This window comes from Culicoides brevitarsis, chromosome 3 (assembly GCF_036172545.1).
Source record: "Culicoides brevitarsis isolate CSIRO-B50_1 chromosome 3, AGI_CSIRO_Cbre_v1, whole genome shotgun sequence".
NCBI lineage: Eukaryota > Metazoa > Arthropoda > Insecta > Diptera > Ceratopogonidae > Culicoides > Culicoides brevitarsis.
Window position 1 is genome coordinate 33,696,093 of NC_087087.1, and position 24,717 is coordinate 33,720,809.

General features: G+C 24.3%; 3 protein-coding genes across 4 annotated transcripts; 2 read left to right on the forward strand and 1 right to left on the reverse strand.

Moving 5' to 3' along the window:
• The first annotated feature begins 1,100 nt into the window (after window positions 1–1,100).
• LOC134834818 (CKLF-like MARVEL transmembrane domain-containing protein 8) lies at window positions 1,101–5,002 on the forward strand. The gene is made up of 4 exons (XM_063849604.1): window positions 1,101–1,179; window positions 4,117–4,234; window positions 4,300–4,476; window positions 4,537–5,002. Exons 2-4 carry the CDS (start codon window positions 4,118–4,120, stop codon window positions 4,729–4,731), a joined length of 489 nt encoding a protein of 162 aa, XP_063705674.1. The 5' UTR covers window positions 1,101–1,179; window position 4,117; the 3' UTR covers window positions 4,732–5,002.
• Window positions 5,003–18,044: 13,042 nt separating this feature from the next.
• On the forward strand, window positions 18,045–21,664 carry LOC134835667 (protein N-terminal asparagine amidohydrolase). 2 transcript variants are annotated; one of them, XM_063850585.1, is made up of 2 exons: window positions 18,045–18,092; window positions 18,178–19,801. In XM_063850585.1, exon 2 carries the CDS (start codon window positions 18,340–18,342, stop codon window positions 19,282–19,284), a length of 945 nt encoding a protein of 314 aa, XP_063706655.1. In that variant the 5' UTR covers window positions 18,045–18,092; window positions 18,178–18,339; the 3' UTR covers window positions 19,285–19,801. The 2 variants fall into 2 exon arrangements, 1 of the variants encoding a protein (XP_063706655.1); XR_010162213.1 differs by lacking the exon at window positions 18,045–18,092 and adding an exon at window positions 21,575–21,664 and having other exon boundaries at window positions 18,099–19,737.
• Window positions 21,665–22,723: 1,059 nt separating this feature from the next.
• On the reverse strand, window positions 22,724–24,149 carry LOC134835665 (zinc finger protein 184-like). Its single transcript, XM_063850584.1, has 3 exons — window positions 23,973–24,149; window positions 22,916–23,920; window positions 22,724–22,854 (listed from the first exon to the last, which is right to left on the reverse strand). Exons 1-3 carry the CDS (start codon window positions 24,093–24,095, stop codon window positions 22,825–22,827), a joined length of 1,158 nt encoding a protein of 385 aa, XP_063706654.1. The 5' UTR covers window positions 24,096–24,149; the 3' UTR covers window positions 22,724–22,824.
• Between the last annotated feature and the right edge of the window lie 568 nt (window positions 24,150–24,717).

Sequence of the window (24,717 nt, forward strand, 5' to 3'; positions counted from 1 at the left end):
TCAGATTGAAAATCTTCGAAATTAATTAATTCCTCAACGAAAAAATATAAAAATTGATGGTTAAAGAACAAAAATTTATCAATTTCTTCAACATTGACGACAATTTGTCAAAAAATTTAACGAAATGAGGTCAAAATTGATAAAATTCTAACAAAATTTTATCAGAATCGATAAAAAATGATAAAATTCTTCCATAATTCGTCATTTATCAATTGAATTGTGTAAGAAAACTTTATTGACATAATGTTAAAATTACTTTTAATGACCAAATTTGTCACTTTCAAACTTCTTATGAACTTTTCTTATCATCTTTATCATTTGGTGATAAGAAATAATCAAAAATTCAACTTGAAATTGAATGATTTAAAATTTTTTAAAAGGAATTTCTCCAATTTAGACACAAAATCGTTGAAAAAAGTTCATATTCTTCTAATTCTTCCCGTAGACCGCCTGCAAATCTTTTAAAATGCAAAAAACTCACACTTTACACAACTGGCCTCACTTTGCATGACATCATTTTCCAATTTATTGCCTCTGAGCGAACGAACGATCATCGTCTCACTCACACCGAGAACGAAAACAACAACAAGTTGCCTTTAACTCGTAAACATTTGTCACGCAAAGTGCTTTCATTTTCTTCTTCTCCTTGCTCGACTTTTCAGCGAATATCAACAAATGGCATCATCGCACATCCATACCGTGGCTTATATGTTACTTGTCTAGACTTTTGGGCGCCTTTTCGTTTCCTTTCTTCTCTCCCCTCACTTTTTTTTTGCGAACAAAAATTTCATATCGCACAAAAATTTTATTCAAGATAACCGAATAAAAAGTGATTCATTGGCTCGCGCGCTAATTTGTATTAATAGATAACAATAAAAAAAAAAGTAAAAATCGCCCGCTGTCAAAAAATTAATTGTACAAAAAAAAACCTTCGTTTTACTACGAACCGCGATGAGCTCACACATTTTCATTCATCAAGAATGAAAAAAATAATAAAAATAAAATGTTCTCTCATTTCGAACGACGACGCACGAATCGCGCAATTTGTTGTATGGAAAAGTTGTTGACTGCTCCGCTCAGTAACTTTAGTCGAATTTTAGCGTCCGTAAAGTGCAGACCTACAAAAAAAAGTACAAAAATAATTAAAATTCATCTAATAACAAAAAAAAAATATTAAAAGTAAGTTTTTTGTTGAAAAAAAAAATTAAAAAAAATAAAATAAAAAAAAATAAAATTAATTATTAAAAAATTATTTAAAAAAATCTTGAATTAAAAAAAATCAGAATTATTTTTTTTTTATTAAAATTAAATAAACAACAACAACGACGAAAACAAATCCTTGACACAATTTTCGAATTAGGTGTTGTTTGTTTATAAAAAAAAATACCTACGGCGAGTGAGGAATCATTCAATATGTCATGTCGCGGGCAGTGGGCATTAATACATGACTAAATTTAAGAACGATGATGTGATGCGGACTGAATTAATGCATTTTCGACGTGAGTTGCGACGCGTATTAACTTTTTCGAGTACAAAATTCCGCGAAAACAGAGCAATTTTGACTATTTTTAAGTCGTGACTCAAAGAAAAAGTGGGAAAATTTTCTGATTTTTCCCAAACGAAAAAAATTTTATGAACTTTATGTTTGATGGCAGTCTCGCTTGATCGAACAAAAACAAAATAAAATAAAAATCCAGACAGACAAACATGATATATATGGAATACGACGCATATTTGATATGTTTTGACGGGTCTTTTAACTTTGGAGTTTTAACGCATTTAGAAAAAAAATTAAAAAAATTTTTGTGTCTGTCTGTAAAATAGAAAAAAATGGTTAAAAAAATATAAAAAAAAAATTAAAAATACAAGTTTAAAAAATTAAAAAAAATTAAAATTAAAAATAATTTTTTAAAAAAAAATCAAAAAATATAAATATTAAAAAAATTAAAAATAAATAAAATTAATAAAAAATATTTAAAAATTAAAAAAATAATTAAAAATTAAAAAAAAATTATTATAAAAATTAAAAAAATATAAAAATTAAAAAAAAAAATATAAAATTTTAAAAATTATTTTTATTTAAAATGAATAAAAATATTTTTTTTTAAATTTCGAAGTAAATTTAACAAAAAAAAATTAATGTGATTAAGTCGTAAAATTTTTTTTTATATTTTTATAAAAATTCAAATTGATATATGATGACGACACTTTTATGCCCAAAAAGATACTTACCAAAAAAATAAAACAAAAAAAAATATTTGTGGCGCGTAATTTTTTTTGTTTAATTTTGTGACTTGAAGTACGAATCTCTTTTGCATGCCATATGGTGCTCAACAACGAAAAAATTGTACAAGGTCGCAAAAATCCATCAGTTTTGTTCTATTTAGCAAATTCAATGGATTTTTTAAATTATTCAAAAATTTCAACGTGATATCATCTTCAGCAATGAGCAACGCAATTCGATAAGAATTTCAATTAATCTGCAATTTTATTTTTTTTTCCTTGTAAAAAGTTGCCTTTTTGATAAGATGACGTCATATCACGCGGCGGCTTCCTGTGTGTGATATAAACAATCATTAAAAATATGACACAATATTTGTTGTTACTTACTTTATTTTTGTTGATGAGACCTCGAAGAATTAATTTTCGTGATTCAACGCCGCATTTTATTGAAGGTTCTGTAAAAGTGTTGATGATGCTTGCCGATGATGTCACAGAAATTAATTTCTTGTTTACATTAGATAAATATGAGGAATTTTATACAAGTGAGTATGACTTAACTTTTAAGTTATTCCTCTTCTTGTGTTGTTTGGGTGCGAAGATATGTGAGATATTGATGTGTGTGGCGAGACAACTAAAGGCGAATTCCTTGGGTGTTGAATGTCAGTCATTGGACTGAAGATTATAATCAATATTGACACTAATGACATACTTTTGCTTAGGCTTTGATATGGCGTGGCGTTAAAAATGACGTAAAAGATGATTCAAAAGTGATTTGTTAGAAGAATTTCTGAAAAAAAAAAGAATTTTTTGATTAAATTTAAATTTTAAAGAATTTTAAGAAAAAAAAAAGTTTTTAAATATGGAAAAAAATTTAATTTTAAAATTTTTTTGTTAATATTATTTTTTTTAAATTTAAAATTTTAAAAATTTTATTTTTAATATTTTCATTTAATTTAATTTTATTAAAAAAAATAAAAAAAAAATAATTTTTTTTTTAATTTAATTTACAAAAAAAAAATAAATAATTTTTAATATAAAAATAAGATTTTAGCAATTTGTTGAAAAATATTTCAAAGAAATTTTTAAAAATTAATTTAAATTTAATTTTTTTCTTTTTTTAAATTTTACTAAAATATATTAATTTGTTATTTTTGATACTAAAATATTTGAAAAATTAATTAATTATAAAATCAAAAATTTAAAAACATTTATCAAGAAAATTAATTTTGGTAGTTTTTTAAACAGTTGACTTTAAAAAATTATTAAAAAAAATATTTTTTATTTCGAAACATTTTTTTCACTGAAAAATTTGATCAAAAAATATTGAAAATTTTTTTAAAATACTAAAAAAAAAATTATTTTTAAAGATAAAAAAAAATTATTTTCTTAAAATTTTTCATAATTCGAACCTAAAAATAAATTAAACTTTAAAAAATCTGTTATGCGAAAAATTATTTTTCTTGAATTCCTTCAAATACTTTCTGTTACAAACACTTCTCTGTTTACACGAAATCCAAAAATAAGTGAACTAATTGCCATTTTTTCTTCAATATCAACAAAATTCTTTACAATGAAATCTTATTTTTCTATTTTTACTGAAAAAATCGACTTTAACTATCATGCCGTCACGATATGTGCGACCGATTTCTTCGCCATTAACTTTATTGCCCGGCAAAAATTTTTTTACGACAAAATTTTATCTGAAAATCACCAACTTTGATAATAAATTCGGTTTTATTTCTTTCGTGACGCCACTGAAATACTTACTTTATACACTTTGTATTACATATTTCACTCATCACTTGAACCAATTTCCTCTGAAATTCGAAAAATTTACAAATTGTGCGAAATATTTTGGCTCAAACACAATTTTCTTGTTTTTTTTTCTTGCAGAATGTCTCACTCCGTTGTCATTACAAGAACTACAACCACAACTTCCGGCAATCCGGGGTTCATGTATAACAGCGGGTATCTCAAAACGTTCCCGGGGCTCTTGAAATTAGCGCAATTGGTAATTTTTTTAATAATTTTAATTTTTTTTTCAATAAAATAATTCAAAAATTGTCAATTTTTTAGATCTTAGGAGCAATTTGCGTCGGAATCGTAGCTTGGTATTTCCGTACTCACTACAATGGCACGCCCGAATTGTTCTTCCTGCTGATGACAACAACATTCTTGATCGGAACATTTTGTCTGCTGCTATCGTGTCTCGTTTCATGGAGCACCGGAGGCATCATTTCCAAAACAATTTATGTAAATTTTGAATTTTTCCGTTAAAAATCTTCAAAAAATCAATTAATTTTTATTTTTTAGGAACTCATTTACCACGCAGTGGCTTTCCTCTTGCTCCTCATCGCCTCCATCATTCTCTTGGTCGAAGTCACAAACTACAGATTCGGCAGCAACTTGAAAGAGGCGTACTTGGCAGCATCCATTATTGGCATCGTTAATGCTGGATTGTACTTAATAAGTGCTCTCATGGCAAATCGTCATTACAGAGGTCTCTAAACGCCAAGAAAATAAAAAAAATTAAAAGAGTATTTAGATGTTAGAGCAATATTTATACTAATACTCACTTGTCTATCGCTTTAATTGTGTAAGAAACTTAAAAAAAATACAAATTTGGAGATTATAATGTAAAGTCACGATCAATTTTTTAGTTGAATTTGAGAATTTTTTGAAAAATTTATCTTTTTGATACAAACAAACAACAACTTGAATTTACTATATGAACATTTTACAGATATTTACAACTAATAAAGATATTTTTATTTATAAATGTTGAAAAAGTGTTTTTATTTTTTTTTTTTTAAATTAATATAAAAAATTTGCAAAAATTAGTAAAGTTGTAAAAGTGAAAAAAAAATTAATTAAATTTAATTAAATTTTTTTTCTTGTAATTAATAAAATTTGAAAATTAAATAAATGCATGGAAAAAATTAATTAAATAATTAATTTTAATATTTTTTTTTTAATTTAACTTTTTTAAATTTTTATTATTTTTTTTTAAATTTATTTTTTTTTTTATTTATTTTTATTTTTTTTTAATATTTTTTTTTTATTTTTTAAAATTTTATTTAAAATTTAATTTAGTAAATTAAAAAAAAATTATTATTATTATTTTAATAAAAATTTAATAATTATAATTAATTTTTAATTTATTAATTTTTTAATTAATCATTTTTTTATTTATTGTTAATTTAATTTGAGGAAAATATTGTGGCATCTTGAAAATATTTTTTTATAATTTTAACGAAATTTTTTGTTCTAAAATTTCAAATGTTGAGTCGTCTAAAAGTGATAAACTGTTATAAATTTGAATTCAAATTCCGTTAAAGAGATTTTTAGTACTTGAATATATTAATTTTTATCAAAATTTTGATTTTAAAGCCAAATCTTTTATTAAAAAGTACTTTTAACGACAATTTTATATCAAAGATATTGAAAAATTATTCAAAAATTAATTTAATTCTTCAATTAGAGACCATTAAAAAGAAAAATTTAGACTTTTTACGAATAAAATTCATAAAAGTTACTCGAAGGAATTTCATATTGTATGAAAATTTTAAAAATTTACTCCAAAAATTCATTTAAATATTAATTTTAAAATTTTTCTTCAAAAAATTAAATTAAAGAAAGCAAAATTTTTGACTTTTCTAAAAAATAACAAAAAAATTCTTTTCAAATAATTTTTTTTATTGCGCTATTCACTAAATTCTGATCATTTTTGTACTTAACACTAACTAGTCAATTTTGATTTACGTAAAAAAAAAGAGAAAAACGCGTCAATCCTCCTTATTCCTTCTTCTTTTCGTCCTTTTCCTTGCTCTCCTCGCTTTCCTCGCTCTCCTTCGATTCGCTGCTGTCGTCAGCTTTTGCCGTTGTCGAAGCAACTACAGTCGTGGCATCAGCTTCATTTGTGGCAGCGGTCGTTGCGGCAACTTCAGCTTGTGGCTCGGCAGGCAAATCGGCGCGTTTCTCCTTGACACTTGTGCTGTTGTGTTCCTCGGGGTTTTCGGGAGCAAGAGATGGCTCATCGACTTTCTTCTCTTCGATCGTGTTGTCTTTGCGTTCTTCCAACAAGGCTTTTGGCTTGTTTTCTTCTTCCGTCAAGGCTTCAGCGGGTTTTTCGACGGGTTTTTCAACGGCAACAGCTTCAACGGGCTTCTCGGCAGGAGTTTCGGCGGGTTTTTCTTCGACGGGAAGTTTTTTCTCTTCCGGCGCGGAAGCAGCTTCTTCGAGTTTCTTTTCTTCGGGAGCAACGACGACGTCTTGTTTCTTCTCTTCTGGCTTAACTTCTTCTTTGGGGGCTTCAGGAACGACAGCAGCTTCTTTTGGTGCTTCAACGGCTTTTTCTTCGGGCTTGACTTCTTCGAGTTTGGGCGATTCTGTCGTCAACTACGAAAAAAAGGTAAAAATTCATTAAAAATTAAAAAAAAAATATTTTTTAGCAAAAAACTCACTTGTTCAGCTTCTTCAACTTTACTTTCGGGCGCAACTTTAAGTTCGGCATTCACTTCACTGACGTCGCTGGCGAGAGTCGTGGTTGCCGCTAACTCTGTTTGTTCTGTCGTCACAGGAGTCTCTTTGGGCGCTTCTTCTGGAATTGGGTTGGCGAATGCAACGGCAAACAAAACCGACAATAGAACAACTTGGAATTTCATTTTTGGGGAATTCTGAAAAAAATAAATAAAAAAATAAATGAAAAATAAGGAATTTTAGGTATTTCTTGGTTGTGTTGTGAAGGAATTTGCGTGTCTCGAACTTAATTGTTAAATGGAGACGCCCGTACTTGTCACGCGTGTACATAAATAAATACTTAACTCATTCTTTCGTCTTTCTTTCTTTTAATAATGAATACAATTTTTGTTTATTATTATTATTATTTCATAAGTACTCCCTTTTTGACGAGGAAAATTTGTGAGAAATAATTTTAAAAGAAATTTTGTTGACCTAAAAGTTAATAATAATTGCATGCGAGGAGAATTTTCTTTCGTCAATGACGATTAAAAATTATGGAATAATTTTAAAAATTACCAAAAATAATTTTTAAACATTTTTCAATAGAAAAAATTATTTATTTTAAATTTTAAATAATTTAGTTTAAAAAATTTAATTAATAATTTAAATTAATTTATATTATTTTAAATTAATTTATAATATTTTAAATTAATTTTTTTAATTTTTTAAAATTATTTTTATTTTTTTTCAAATTATTTTTTAATTTTTCTAAACTTCTTTTAAATTTTTTATCAGTTTATTTTATTATTTTAATTTATTTTTTTTAAATTTAAATTAAATTTAATTTTTTTAGTTTAAAAACTTAATAAATAAATTTAATTTTTGAAAAAGATATTTAAAATATTTTTAAAAATTTTTAATTTTTTTAAAACTATTTTTAATTTTTATTTTTTTTTTTAAATTTAAAAAATTATTTTTTTAATCAGTCAAAATTATTTTTAAAAATTTTTAATAATTTAATTCAAAATATAATTTAGGAATTATTTTTTTAAAATTTTATCAACATTAATTTTTTTTTAATTTATTTAAATTCACAAATTTATAATAATATTTTTTAATTTTTTAAAATTATTTTTTGATTTTTTTTTAATAAAATTTATTTACTTTTATTTAAAAATTAATTTTTTTAATATTTAATTTTTTTAAATTAATTTTTTATATTTTTAATTTTTTAAAAATTATTTTTTTAATAATTTAAAATTTATTTTAATTTTTTTTTTCTAATTTTGATTGAAATCCAAAAATTCTTTGAAATAATATTTAAAAAAAATCTCGTAAAAAAATTTTATAACTCCTGACGATAAATATTAGTCTGAAGAACCGACGAAAAAGCAAGTCGAGTGTGATAATATACCGAATCACGAAAGCAAAAGTATTGAATGGCAAAAGAAGGCCATGAACAACTTTTTTTTAGGTAGAAGTTTACGATGCGATATCATAAAGTAGAACAAAATATCCTAATAAATATTCGTACTGATTTCAGTAAATCGATATTTATTGCTCTATTCTGTTATTTATATTGTTTGTTGTTTGCTACAAAGTTGATGAAAAATCTCTTTTTTGTTGAAGAACTTTTTCAGATTTATTTCAAGTCATTTTTCAGTTAATCCTCCTTTGACAGATTTTGTAATGAAATGAACAAATTTCATCTCTACGTGTCTCTGAATTAAATTTAAAAAAATTTTTTTTTCGAGAAATTTCGAAAAAATAAAAAAAATTCTTTTGTCCAGAAAAAAATTAATGGAAGTCAACAAACTCTTTGTTAAGACATGATGGTGTCGGAACATTATACAACATTGACCCGTTTTTTATGAAATAATTTGTTTCACTTATAAATTTGATCTAATTGAAGATATTATGTGATTTTGTCGGTTTGTAACACGCGGTAATTCGAGATAATAATAATCAGGAAGACAATCATTGAGATTGAATTTCACAATGAATAGAATGTTCTGGTAGGATTTCTTTCAAAATTTAATTCGGTTCGTTAAGAACTTTCACGAAATTTTATTTATTTTTTTTGTTCTATTTTATTTAATTTTTTATTTATTTATTTAAATGCACTTTTTTTTTGTTACACCAAATTTTTTTTTAAATAAATATTAACTCACCTTATTTATTTTTTAAGTATTGAATTTAAAAAAAAAATATTTGAATTTTTGAATCTTGCACTTAAGTGTTATTACTATCAACGCATAAATAGAATAAACTCCCTTCCAAGTCATTCACATGCTTTTATACCTTTTTACTTTCTGTATAGTTGTTGATGTGCACGAAAACTCAGTCTGCTGTAGCATACAGTAAGTTCAGTTCCTTGTACGCTCGCATTAGCTTGGTTCGGATTTTTTTTTTAAATAATTTTACCGAAGATTGACGAATTTTTATTTGATTGTTTAATTCTGAATGAGTTGCGATTAGAATTTTTTTGAGAATTATTTGTTTTTATAAAATTGAAAAAAAAAAAATTAAAATAAGATTTTTTATTATTAATAATATATTTTAAAAAATTAAAAAAAAAATCCGAAAATTTTAATTTAAAATTAAAAAAAAATAATTTTTTAAAAATGAAGTTTTTATTTTTTTTAAAAAATTAATATTTTTTTTGATAAATATTATTTTATTTAAATAATTATTATTTAAAAAAAATCAATTCAGTTTTTAATTAATAATTTTTAAGATTATTATAAATTTTTTTTTTAATTTTATTTTTTTTTTTTAAATTTTAAAAAATAAAATTATTTTTTTTAAAACAAAGTATTATAAAAATATATAAAATCTTATTTTTTAATTAATTTTATTTAATTTATTAATTAATTTTATTTTTTTAAATTAATTAAAAATATTAAAAAAAAATCTTTTAAAATTATTTTTTTAGTTGAAAACTTTACAAAAAGATTTTTAATAATTTTTTTTAAATTCGATTGATGAAAAAAAAAATAAAAAAAAACCAAGTTCTTTATATTATTATTGAATTAAAAAAAAATTGAAAATATAAAAAAAAAATATCAAAAAAATCTCATAATTTCTTTACAAAATAATTTTTTTTTTATAAAAAAAATAAATAAAATAATTTTTTTTATAGAAAAAAATATATATAAAATATATTTTTTAAAAAAAAATATTTTTTTTAACAATGGAAAAAAAAATATTAAACTCACCTAACAAAAAAAAACCCATCCATTCATCCAACATATGCAAGTAAAGTTCACCAGATTAATCTTTTTCATTCGTCTATTCGCAATTCTTGATTTTTTATTTTTGAGCAAAATTACATTCTATCTGCTTGTCATCCGATACAAAAAGGTAAGACATGGCACAAAATGATGATGGGCAAACAATTACGTACGATTTGCTGTTATAAATCTTCGTCTCCATGCATATTCATTGCATTTGTGAGAACATTATAATGTCAAGTTTCTCTTCTAGATGACTCGAGAAAGGCCGCTTATGATAATTTTTCGATAGTTTCACAAAAAAATGCTTACGAGGAAACAGCTAGATAGCGAGATGAGCGTAGATAAAGAGACCGTTTAATTTGAAAATCGTGTTTATCATAACCCACAAAAACGGTTTATTTTTTTTTATTTTTCGAGGAAGTGATTGCCTGATTATCAATCTTCTCTATTCAGTGATTTTTTTTGCTTAAAAATACAAATCGTCGCATAAAATGACATTGAAATGGACACAGAGCGAGAGAGAAAAGAGCGAATGGCAAAAACGAAACGGACTGAATTTATTTATTTATTAGCAAAAATTTTATGGATAGAATTTCAAACAGATCGGCTAGTTTCATAAATAAATAAATAATAAAGAAATAAAAGTTTCTTGTATTAATCGTGTTTATAATGAGCTGCCTTGCTGTGCAAAACTAGCAAATGTGACATTGATTTATGTCGTCGCCGCAGTTATGCAGGTCTTGCTTGGAAAAAGGGCTTTTTACTGATCGACATCATCTTCACCACAGGCAGGCAGGCGGGCAGACAGCATTCGATCATGTTCGGTTGCTCAACATTTTATTTCTTTTTTTCTTACGATTTCGTGTTAAACTTTAATTGAATCGATAAGTGTTTCAATATTTATTAAAAAAAAAAAATAAACGAAATAAATGAAGAAAAATAGGAATGTTGTTGTGCATCATTAAAGTAACCGAAGGACATCAAAAGGTCGTATGGCATCAAAAACTATGAAGAAAAGGAGAAAAGATGTGCGTGCACGTACTAAATAATAAAATATTTCGACTTTAGGTCATGGCGACTCGACAAAATCTTTCGTATTTTGTTCTATTTATTTTTAGAAAAATTTGATTTTTTAAGAATATTGAAGTAAAAATTAATTAAAATTTAATGATTTCAAAAAATTAGTAAAAACTCAAAATATATGAATTTATATTATTTTATTCAATTTTAATTTAATTTAATTTATAAAAATAATATAATTTATTTTATTTTTTTAATTTATTAAATTAAAAATAAATAATTATTTAAAAAAAAAAATAAATAAATAAATATTTAAAATGAATAAAAATAATTTTTAAAAAGTTTAATTTTAAAGAAATTTAATTAAAAAAAATTTTTTAAATTAAAAATAAATAATCTTAAATTAATTAAAAAAACAAATTTATTATTAAATTAAAAATTAAATAAAAAAAAATTAAATTTCATAAAAATTACAAAAAAATACATCTCAGACAAAAATGTTTTTTTTAAATTATTTTTTTAATTAATTTTTTAAAAACTTAATTTTATTTATTTTTAAATTCAATTTAAATTTAAAATAATATTAAACAAAAAATTGATAATTTAACTTATTTTTTATTAAATTAAAAATTTATATTTTTTATTTTTTTTATAAAAATTTTTAAACTAATTTAATTTAGGTAAATATAATTTTTTTTTTAAAAAATTGTTTTTTTTAAATTATGAAATAAAAAAATTTTAATTAATTTTTAAAAATAATCTTTCAATATTTAATGAAATAATTATTTAAATTTATTAAATTAAAAATAAATTATTTTTTAAAAATTTATTAAATAAAATTAATTTTATTTAAAAATAATTTAAAAAAAAAAAAAAATAAATTTAATTTTATTTTTCAAAATTATCTATTTATCTTTTATAAAAAAAAATTAAATTAAAAAAAATATATTTTAAATTTTAATTTATTTTTTTTATTCTTTAAAATTAATAAATTTAGAAAAAAATTAAAAAAAATAATTTTACTTATTTAAAAAAAAATATTGTAAGACATGTATTGTTTAATAATTTTTTTTAAATTAAAAATTAATTATTTTTTTTTTATTTTTTTTTTTAATTAATTAATTTTATTAAAATTAATTTACTTCAGCTTCAAATTTAATTTTAAAAAAATTATTAAATAATAAAAAATTAATTTCTCAAAAAAAAAAAATATTGTGAAACATTTTAAAAATTTTTAATTGCCTGAAATATAAACCTTTCTCGAAAATATTTATTTTTGTGTGTGACGAAGAGATAAGATGGCACCGAAAATAGTTCTGTATTTTTCGATTGATAATAAATAAATAATAATGTAATCTTGAAAATATTCCAGTTCTAAATTTAGAAAAAAATTTCTTATCTCTATTTATTGTAATTTAACGACGTGCCAGGTAGAGAAAGTCGAAAGAAATGTGATCCCTTTTTTTTCGAGAAGACGCATTTCAAAGTTCAGTCTCTCAACGACAAAAAAGGGAAGACTACCTGATGCAATGTGCAGCATTAAATTGTGAGGACAAAGAAGAAAGAAATGAAAAGACGACAAATTAAATCAATTCTGTGTGCATCGATGCTGCTGCTGCTGCTGATGATGATGTCGTCGACATAACAACTTATTATCTACCATTATGTCGTTTTATTGGATAACAGATGAAATTGTATGCGCGAAAAAAAAAATGAACAGCAGACCACAGCACAAGGACCCGTACAATGCACAATAACCGGTTAATTTGCATAAATATGTGATTCATGTCGCTGTCGTCGTTTCGCGTTGCAATAAGTGAAATATATATTTTAAGTGCAAGTTAAAGATGCGCTCTATCACATGTGCAAATTATGATTTACGAGAAGAAAGAAAGTAATTGGCTTCGGGAGCACTTCAAGCCAATTGACGTTCGTCTAGAACGTTTTTCCCGCATTTCGAGGCGAATTCTAAGCAACTTTTGCTGCTGATAAAATGCAAATGATCGTTAATCATTGAGAAAAAAAAAAGTTAATAAAAAACAAATAAACATGCGATGCAGTCGATAAAACGCGGACTTCTTGTGTAATCAGCGAAAAAATAAAAACGCAGCTTCTTCATAGACAAGATATTATTTTTTTTTTTGCATGTAGTCGGAGAATAAAGTTGAAATGGAGGCTAAAAGTTACATTAAAAACGTGATGCAGCAATTTTTTTTTTAGTTTTCGTAAAACCTGAGTGTCAAAGATGTATTTATGTGAAAGGAGGTCATTTACATAGTATTTTTTTTAAAAGTGTTTTTTTTAACACCTTAACACCTTTTTTTAATTCTTTTCTTTTATTGCTTTGATACTGACATTTTTGCATTGAAATGTTTTAATTTCAGGCGAAGGATTGATGTCTTGTCCAATTATTTGTTTATGTGTAACAATTAGATTCAACACAAGTGATGCAATGTTTTGAAATGCATTAATAGGAAAAGTTTGTTTTGGTTTTGAATCTCTGCCACTAATTAACATGTGCAAAAGTATCGCGTGGAAAAGTACTCGATGAAGTCAACTGGAGTGATTAACGAACTTTGTTTTCGTTTTTGCAACTAGTTTTCACTTCGGCGGAACTGATAATTTGAGGTAAGTATTATTAGTTGACATTTTCTCTAATGATAATATTTAAATTTTTTTTTTCGTAAAAGCTCTTAATTTAAAAAAAATAATTCTTTTGCTTGAAAAAAAATTTTAATTTTAATTAAAAAATTTTAAAATCAATTTTAATTAAGTTAAGATTGATTAATTAAATTAAGCCTAATTTAAAAAAAATATTAATTATTTTAGAAAGAAAATTTTTAAAAATATTTTTTTTTTATTAATTTATTTTTATTTTATTTTTTATTTTTTATTTAGAATGAAAAAAAAATTAAATATTTTTTTTTAATTTTTTATTAAATTTTTATTTTATTTTATTGTTTTTAAATTAATTAAGAATTTTTATGAATAAAAAATTTAATATTTTTTGAATAAAATATTTTTATTTTAAAAAAATTATTTAAATTTTTATTTAATAAATAATTTTTTAAAATTTTTAAAATAAATAATTTATAAACAAACAAAAAATAATTTAAAAAAATTTTTAAAAATAAAATAAATAATTAAAATATTTATTCTAAAAAAATAATAAAAAAAAAAAAATTAATTAATAAAAAAATTATTTTTAAAAGTTTTTGAGCCAAAAATAAATTTTATCTTGAAGTTTTTTTTTATTTTTTATTCATTTGTTTTTTATTTATTTAATTTTTTTATTAATTTTTTTTTATTTTTTTTTATTTATTTTTTTTTTATTTTTTTTTTTTATTTTTTTTGCTTTTATTTATTTTTTTAGTTCTAAAGTTTAAATTGTTTTACAACTTTTTGAAAAATTCTATAGATTAAAAAAAAAAAAAAAATTAAATTAAAAAAAAATAAATAAAAAAAATTGACCTAAATGCCTAATTTTATTTAAGTTAAGATATTAATAAGTTCAATTTTTAATTATAAAAAAAAAAATAATTTTAAAGCTAAATTTTTCGAAAATCTTCGAATATTTTACAGAAACTTTCTTATTAATGACATAAAATTAAGATTTTTTAATTTTTTAAAATAATTTCTCATTAATTGGCTTAAAATCTTTATTTTTTTTTTCAAAAAATTAGGCGTTTAGTTAAATTTGTTAAAAAAAATAATTAATTGGAAAAAATTTTAAACTTTTTTAGGCATTTTTTCAAAAATTCAACAAAAAATCGTTCAGGAAGGAAATTCATTAGATGCAGATTATTCAATAAACCGTTGCAGTTCATTCACACCCGCCATTCAAACTAATCTCCAAACGTCAAAAATCTATAATTAAACTGCTTCCTGCCAAGACAAGTTATCCCTCATCGCCGTAATCTGACATCAAAATGTACTTAAGGTCGTTCATAACTGCAGGCAGTTCCCCATAAAAATGATCAAAGCTCACAATATTTGCCTCTTAATTGTTTTTTTTTTCGAAACTTATGGTCATTACTCATGATGTTTTGTCAATAGAACGAGATTATCGCAGCGAACAATGAATTTCATCTCCAGCTTAAATTACTTGGAATCTGATTTTTTTCTGTTGTTAAGGGCGACTCGAGTCTAAATTCCTTCAATTGGATCCAATTGTCTCGTTTGCTTGTAATTTAAAAATGAATGATAACAAAGAACTTTCAGGTATCGTAAGTACCTCCATTAAGTTAAAGTGATTCATTCGTTCAAAAGAAATTCTTGTCTCCTACCTGACGCCGCCAAACAGATTTCATAATAATAATTGCCATTAACGCCAATGTTAATGTATTAATTAACGCAATTACGAATGAATTGAATTTACGTAAATTTTTATCATCCTTGCGATAAAAAACAAACTAAAACACACAGAAACAAGTTTTGCGAGCGGTATCAATCACGTATGATCGCCAAAGCAATCTATCAGGGAATCAATCGGTAACACGAGAACCCCTTTGCTGAACGAAACTTAACCGGAATCGACATTGAAACGAATAAATATGAATAAATGTTGAAAAATTACTTCGTTTATTAGAAGTATGAGTAATGTTGTCTACGAATTTTTTTTTCTCGCAAACACACAGGTTTCAAGTTCAATATTATCGTTATTATGAATGCATCAAACTAATTTGTTGTAATAATCCATCAAAGTTGGCGAATGAAGTATGAATATGCATTTTTGTTGTTTTTAAAGTTGTCATTCATCAAAACTTGTAGCTAATGATGATAATTTATATAAATCTGTGGCTTGTGTGGAATTTTCTCATCAGCTAATTTTTAATTAATGAGCATTTTATTGCGAGTTATTGCGATTTATTTTCTTTCGAAAAAAGTAATTAAAGTTGCATCAACCTTAAGTCTAAACTTTAACGGAAATTTGTTTGTTAAAATTTTCAAATATTTGACGTTGTAGCTTTTTATCAATTTCATTCGTCTCAATTATGATCATTTAAAGTAGGGATGTAAAAACTGATTTTTGAAAATTGCAAGTTTTATTTGATCTAATTTTGATAGCAACTTATAATTATTCAGGTTTTCAGGTTTTAAGAGATTCAGAGGCAAAATGACAAGATTTAAAAGAAAATGATGAACAAACGTTTTAAAGATTTTGTGTAATTTTAGTATTTTTAAAAGACTTTGTTGAAAGTTTGAGGTTAGATTTTTTTTTAGAAAATGTGCTTCAAAAGATACAAAACAGAGAATGGAGAATCTTAAAATCAATCAGAAATTAAGAAAAGTTTTTTAAATGTCCTTTGGATGGTTCTATTGTACTATTTCATAACGTAAAACTATCAAAAAATGAAGCTGAAAAAAAATTCCTTTGATATGGTTTTGTTTTGAAAACTAAATCAAGAGCAAAAAAACTATGTTTTGTCAAATCTTGCTCCAAATGGATAAAAATTTGTCAGAGGGCTCTAATTTATCATTTTTAATCATTTTATAACTCAAAACTGCCAAAAAATTGAAACTGAAAAAAATTTTTTTCTTTGACATAGTTTTGTTTTAAAAACTAAATCAAGAGAAAAAAAACTGTGTCAAAAACTGTGTCAAAGCTATTTTTGTCAAATCTTGCTCCAAATGGATTGAAATTTGTCAGAGGGCTCTAATTTATCATTTTTAATCATTTTATAACTCAAAACTGCCAAAAAATTGAAACTGAAAAAAATTTTTTTCTTTGACACAGTTTTGATTTGAAAACTAAATCAAGAGCAAAACTGTGTCAAAAACTATGTCAAAAACTGTGTCAAAGCAATTTTTGTCAAATCTTGCTCCAAATGGATAAAAATTTGTCAAAGGGCTCTAATTTATCATTTTTAATCATTTTATAACTCAAAACTGCCAAAAAATTGAAACTGAAAAAACATTTTTTCTTTGACATAGTTTTGATTTGAAAACTAAATCAAGAGCAAAACTGTGTCAAAAACTGTGTCAAAGCAATTTTTGTCAAATCTTGCTCCAAATGGATTGAAATTTGTCAAAGGGCTCTAATTTATCATTTTTAATCATTTTATAACTCAAAACTGCCAAAAAATTGAAACTGAAAAAAAATTTTTTCTTTGACACAGTTCAAAGCTATTTTGTAAAATCTTGCTCCAAATGGATTGAAATTTGCTCAGAGGGCTCTAATTTATCATTTTTAATCATTTTATAACTCAAAACTGTGAAACTGAAAAAAATTTTTTTCTTTGGCATTAAAACTAAATCAAGAGCAAAAAAACTGTGTCAAAAACTGTGTCAAAGCAATTTTTGTCAAATCTTCCTCCGAATGGATAAAAATTTATCAGGGGGATCTAATTTATCATTTATAAACATTTTATAACTCAAAACTGCCAAAAAATTGAAACTGAAAAAAATTTTTTTCTTTGACATAGTTTTGTTTTAAAAACTAAATCAAGGGCAAAAAAACTGTGTCAAAAACTGTGTCAAAGCTATTTTTGTCAAATCTTGCTCCAAATGGATTGAAATTTGTCAGAGGGCTCTAATTTATCATTTTTAATCATTTTATAACTCAAAACTGCCAAAAAATTGAAACTGAAAAAAAATTTTTTCTTTGACATAGTTTTGTTTTAAAAACTAAATCAAGGGCAAAAAAACTGTGTCAAAAACTGTGTCAAAGCTATTTTTGTCAAATCTTGCTCCAAATGGATAGAAATTTGTCAGAGGGGCTCTAATTTATGTCTAAAGATGTCTTTTGGATGGTTCTTAAGCTTGAATACTGAACAAAAGTTATAGAAATTTACTTTGACTTAATTCTGAGGATCTTTATTAATACTGAGAAATAGTTAGAATTTAAGGAATTAGATTTCTGAACTGATACATTAAAAATTTTAAAGAAATGTATTTAAAGTTAGATTTTTTTATTTTAAGAATGGATTCTTAATAGATCTTAACCAAAATTGAGATCAAAAAAAAATTTCAACAGAAACCTTTTAACTTTTGACATCACTAACATTAGAGCGAGACAGCAAAATGGAAAAGAAAGAGACAGCTATATCCACATTTGAATTTGCCAAACCTGCTAATTCAACGTCGCTTATATGTGAGACGACTGAAAGTGATAAGTTTTTATTTTTTTGTTGTGGTTTTATTTTATTAGAGGTTTATTGTTAAAGTTGATCTGAACTATTAAATACTCTGTTAAAAAAATAATTGTTAAACACTCAATTCGCGTCTTAATTAAAAGTGAAATATTTGTAAAATAAAAATAATTCAAATAAATAAATAAAAACCAGAACAAATGGCTGACTGTGAAAGTTAAAAAATTCATCCTGCAATATTTAAGCAATAAATAGAAAAAAAATCAAAAAAACTCTGGAATTGTAATTTTTTTAAGAAAACTCGCAATATGGTGCTCGTACTAAACGGGGTGATACAAGACGAAACTGTGTGCCCGAAAAATTCCGCCACACTCTACATGCAACATCCGCATTACCGTACCACAGCAACGCAATTGACACAAATGCCCGTGCGAATTATCACAACAAGTCCGCAAATCGGGCTGCTTTACGTGCATCAGCGGGAAATGGGCGCCGTACCATCGCACGACAAACAAATAAATCTTATCGGATCGGATGACGCGACAACTTGTATCATCGCAGTGGTCAAGCATACCGGTTCGGGGGCAATTTCGCTCGCGCATTTGGATGGATGCGGGATTGACGAAGCCGTGAGCAAGATGATCAGCAAAGTGCACGATTTGTCGATGGGATATTGCGAAGGCAGGATCGAATTGCAACTTGTGGGCGGGTACAAAGACCCAAACGGGCATGGGGAGGAACTTTTTTACAAAATTATGCAAGCCTTTCAAAATAACCCGAACGAGGTTGATTTGACGCTGTGTTGTGTCGGCGAACTGAACACCATTGTGCGCGATTCGACAAATTGGCCGATTATTTACGGGATTGGAATTAACACGACAGGCGAAATTTTTCCCGCAAAATTCGAGGATAAAGGACCTGAGATAAATCTGAGACAGGCACGGAACTTCACAGGAGGCAAAACCGTGCTGGATATTTACGATTCGCACTCAGGTATGATAAAAATCGATCCGTTTAATTACGATCCGTTGCGCGGTGTCGATCTCTGGCTCGCCCAACCCGACGAAATTATCCTGCAACACTTGTCGACAAGTCCGCAGGTCGAACCGCCCCATTTTGTGAGTCAAACACGCGCCACTTTGAAATACATACAGGACAATCCCTTTCCCGCCATCACCGTTTTCCGGGAAAATCGACCTCTTTACTTCAAACGGAACGAAACAACGGGTGCTTGGGAACCTCTGCGCTACTGATAATTGGTCTCTTATCACTTTATTCTGTTATTGAGACGTTTAGAAGGGAAGGAAATAAAACTGATTATTATTGTTAGGTGTGGTTCACAAAAAAAAAAAAAAAAATACATAAAGCGATAAGTGAGATGAAAATTGGACATTAACTTAATTTAATTTGATTAATTTATAACGCATCTCATGACTAATAAACTCACTTAACGAAGAAGAGGAGAAATGTTAAATGTCACCCAGTTAGACAACATTAATGATAATTTAAATTAAATTACGAGTCGTATCGAGATTTTGTCTCTCGGATAGTGGCATGAAAAAAATTAAATTTAAGAAATTCTGAGCCGAGCCAAGTTCGCATGATCATCAAACATTCCAGCAAACGACGTTCAATTTATGCGAGACCTTATTAGATCTAAATATTACTACAATATTCGTCATCTCTACATACATATGCAATTCGAAGTAAACACACAATTATTATTGTAAACTAATAAAATATATAATTTATGAAAAAAATTAAAGTTAGGGCGGTGCAATTGTTGAAAATGTTTTCGATTTTTTCCTATAAATTTTTTTTTATTTTTTTGATTTTTCAATATTTAAAAATTTTTAACTTTTTTATCGAATTTATAATTTTTTAAAATTTTTTTAGAACACATACAATTTTAAAATATTTTTTTATTATTTATATAAAATTTAATTTTTTTTTTTACTTTTTTTAAAAAATAAATTTCTTTAATAGTTTAAGAAAATTTTTAAAAATTTCTATAAAAATTAGTTGAAAAGACATAAAAATTTAAAAAATTTATTTTTATACAAATTATAAAAAATTTTTAGCAAAAAAATTATACATCAAAAAATTTGAAAATATGAAAAAAAATTAGGAAAAATGTGCATTCATTCAAAAAACCATTAAAAAGTTGAAAAATTTACTAAAAAATATTTTTTAATTTTTTTTTTAATATTAAAATATGTTTTAAATTTGTTTCTTAAAGTTATTTAAAAAAATGAAAAGATTTCATATTTTACAAAAAAATTAAAAAAAAAATAATTTTTAAAAATTCCTTTAATTTAAAATTTTCAAAAATTCACTTTTTTTCAAGTTCTAATGAAATTTTTTTAATTAAAAAAATTTTGAAAAATTAATTTTTGATTTTTTTATTTGTCTAATATTTAATTCAAAAAGATTTTTTGCAATATTTACTAATTTTTTTTTCGAAAAATTTATTTAAAAAAATACTTTTTAAATTTAATTCTTAAAGTTATTTTTAAATAAAATGATAAAATTATTTTTTTTTATATTTTTATTACAAAAAAAAATTTACCAATTTTTCAAGTTTAATTTAAAATTCATTTTTTATTTTTTTATTCTAAATAATTTAATTAAATTAAATTTTAATTCTTAATTTGAACCAAAATTTTTTAAAAAATTGCTTTTTGAATTTCATTTTTTTAATGTTATATTTTTTTTTATTTTTTAAAATTAAATTAAATTAAAAATTTAAAAAAATTTTCTTCGTATAATCATAAAAATCAATTAAATCGAAAACATTTTTAATTTTTGTATCGCCCTTATAGTAAGCGAGTCATTAAGCTGCATCAACGTACAATAAATTTTTCTTTAATTTATGCAACTTTTTTGTTTGATTTCGCGCGCGCAAAATTATAATTATAAAATTTTATTTATTTTATTGCAATAAGTAAGTAAGCAACTACTACAGCGACATATCTTGTCTAAATAAATAATAAATAAAAAAAGAATCATTAAAAAAGTCTGGGTCAACTTTTCGAAATTTATTCTAATGATATACAAAATGACTACATTTGTAAGCGACAAATATTTTTTAAAAGACTGTATTGTTAAAATTATATCGTTAAATACTTATGAAAAAAAAGAATATTGGATGCCTATCAGTAATTTGACCCCAAAGGCTATCGTGCATTAATTTATATTCTTTTATTTTTTTATGTAACTTTTTTTTTGTCTGTTTCTGGACACAAATATTTTTTTTAAAAATAGATTTTTTTATGAATGAACATTTTTGTTTGTCTGCGTACTACCTAAATATTAAATAATAAATAAATAAATGAAAAAAATGTGTAATGTGAAGACGAAGCAATAATTATTACTAATCTAATGAAATTAGAATTTGTTGTAAAAAAATATTTTTTTAGTTTTAAAATTAATTATTTTTATTATGAAATAGAAGAAGAAAAAAAAATATTTATCAAAAAATTTTTAAAAAATGAAGTAAGTGAACGAAAATAATAAGTAAGTAATAAATTATGTATTTTTTAGGTGATAAGAGAGTTTTAATAATCAAAATTAAATGTAATTTAACTTTCTGGTGATACTTTTACGATGTAGAAACAAGCGATAGAAAAGCTATTAAAAAAGGGAAAAATAAATAAATAAAGAAGATTTGTAATAAATAAAAGGTTGTTGTGATTTTTTGTTGATGATTAGAATTGTAGATTAGCTGACGTTCTGAATGAATGAATTTCCAAGAAATTTCATTCTTTGTTGTTTTGATGGGATTTTTTGTAAAACAGGAAGTTTATGACACATTTTGAAGATAGTAATTCGATTATTTTTACTTGAAATGTTAAAGGAAGTCATCGAAACTGCATGGAAAAGTTCAAAAAGGTTTGTTTTTTTTGGATATATTTTTAACTTGGAGAATTTTTGAAATAATTTTCTTTTTTATTTTTTAATTTTTAAATTTTATAAAATTTTTGTAAATTAATTTAAAATCCTTAAGGAGTTGAATATTAATATAATAAAAATTTTGCAAATTTTTTTATAAATAAATTTAATTTTTTTTTTTTAATATTTTTTCATTAATTATTTTTATACATTTTGTTTTTAGAAAAATTAAATATTTTTGAAAAATTTTTTAAAAAAATTAAAATTAACTAAATCTCAATTTAGAAAATTAAATAGAAATATTTAGAAGGAAGTTGATTTTAATTAAAATATTAGAAAAATAATTTAAATCAAAAATTGACCGAAATTTATTAATTTTTCTAAAAAAAAAAAAAAAATAAAAAAATTATTTAAGAAAATACAAAAAAATAATAAATCTTGATTTTTTTTGTTAGAAAATTAAAAAAAAATATTTGAGAAATGAAAAAGTTGAATTTTTTTATATAAAAATATTGAAATTTAAATAAAAAAAATTGAACTAAAATTTAATTAAATTAATTTATTTTTTATTAAATTTTTTCCGAAATTAAAAAAAATAGTTTTTCTAAAAATAAATAAAAATTCAGTTAAAATTATATTTTTAAGTTTAATTTTTTATTCGAAATTATTATTTTTTGTTTCAAAATAATTAATACTGGCTTTACATTTAAATTTACATTAAAATCACTTAATTAAAATTTTTAAAATTATTGACTACAAAAAAAAATATTTTACGTATATTAACGACAAAAAAAATTGGAAAAAAATCTCCTTTAAAACTTAAATCTAATTTTGTCATATTTTTTCATTTAAAAAATTATTCTAAGGACTTAACAGCTGTTAATTATTCATTTTTTTTGCCTCTACTTCCCAACTTTTACCACAGAAACCTTCTGAAAAAAAAACAAAAATTAATAATTTTCCCTCAAATTCACAAAAAAAAAATCATCTTACCTCTTCACCCTTGTCTGAACTTTTATCTTTATTCGCATGTTTCCGCTTATGGTTCGCCAAAGAATATCTCGAAAAGAGCACTTTTGTGCAAATATCGCAGCTAAAAATCTCTCGTGGTTCCTTTTTCTCATGTTTCAGCAAAATATGCCGTTTCAAGCCATCTTTTTGTCGAAACATCGTGTTACAAATTTCGCATCTAAAGGGTTTTTCGCCCGTGTGACGGCGCATATGGAACGTCAAACTCTTGGATTGGGTGAAACTTTGCTCGCAAACGCTGCATTTGTACGGTTTTTCGCCCGTATGCAGCAGATGATGTTGCTTCAAACTGGAATTTTGGGAAAAACGTTTCTGACAAACGTTACAAACGTACGGGCGACGTCCATCGTGCGTGGCAACATGTCGAAACAAGTTCGTTTTTGTGCTGAAACTTTTGTCGCATTGACTGCAATAATGCTCCTTGCCTGCTTCTTTGGGCGGTTTCACGGGATTTTCGTTGGTTTTTTGTTCTTTCACGGAATTTTGTTGTTCGTTGAAATTTTGATTGTCGATCGCGATGTAGACAACTTGAGGACTTTCCGCTACTGTGTGATATTCTTCAATCGTTTCTTCCTCAATTTCTTCCGCTTCTTGTTCGTCTTCGACCATGTCAAAGGAGTAAATTTCCTCTTTTGGCGCTTCTTGGGCGGGAACTTGATGAACGACCGTCGTTGGCAGGTTCGTGCTCTGTGGTTGAAGTCTCACACCTTGAACGAACGACTGACTTTGACTTTTTTCCGGTTTCGCAGCTGAAACGGAATTTGCTGTCACAAGAAGTTCCAAATCCGAGTCATTTGTCGATGTTTCGTTGATAATTGTCAATTCCTGAAATTGAGCATTTACTTTGGCGATGAATTGACGAAAGTTGGTATCAGCAGAGTGACTTTCCTTCTTGAAGTCGAAAGCAACTTTGAGACGCATGATGCATTTTTCGCACAGTTTTGAGGGTAATCCATCGTCTGGAGTCGCCTAAAAAGCAAAAAAATTAAAAATATTTAAAAATTTTTAAAAGGAAACTTACTTGAAGGCCTGTTAAGTACCGAAATTTGTCTCCTAAATCAGTTTCGAAGATGGATTGACTTGAAACTTCACTCTGTCTCTTGCAAACGCGGCAAATATTGATGTCAATACACAATAATTTCATCGTAAAATACGAAAATTTTCACGAAACAATTTTTTTGTTGTCTTTTTAGAGGCAAATGTTGTTTTGAAATGTTCGAAATACCGAGTGGGACTTTGATGTCATAAATTAATTTCAGTCTGGGATGATTTTTGAAGGTAATTGACGTGAAATTTTAACTAAAGCGCATTTTTCATCTAAAAAAAAAATTTTTTTTTTAAATTTTGTTAAAATTTTTATGATTTTTTATAAAATTATTTGAAAATTTTTATATAATATTCGTAAATAGATTTAAAATTCTTATAAAATAACATAAAAATAAAATAAAAAAATAAAAATAAATAAAAAATTATGAATTCTTGATGTTTATGTTAAAAATAAAAAAAAAAAAATATTTTGAGAAATTAAATTAAGAAAAAATTAAATTTTAATATGAAAAAAAATTTTGACCTATTTTTAAACTTTTTAGAAGCAAGTTGAATTTAATTTAAATATAAAAATAATTATTAAAAATAAATTAATAAATAATAAAAATTAAATTGTCCGAAATTGATTAGATTTTCTAAAAAAAAATTAATTAAATAAAAATTCATTTAAAAAAATGCGATTCTGGCTTAAAAAATATTTTAAAATTAAATTAAATTAA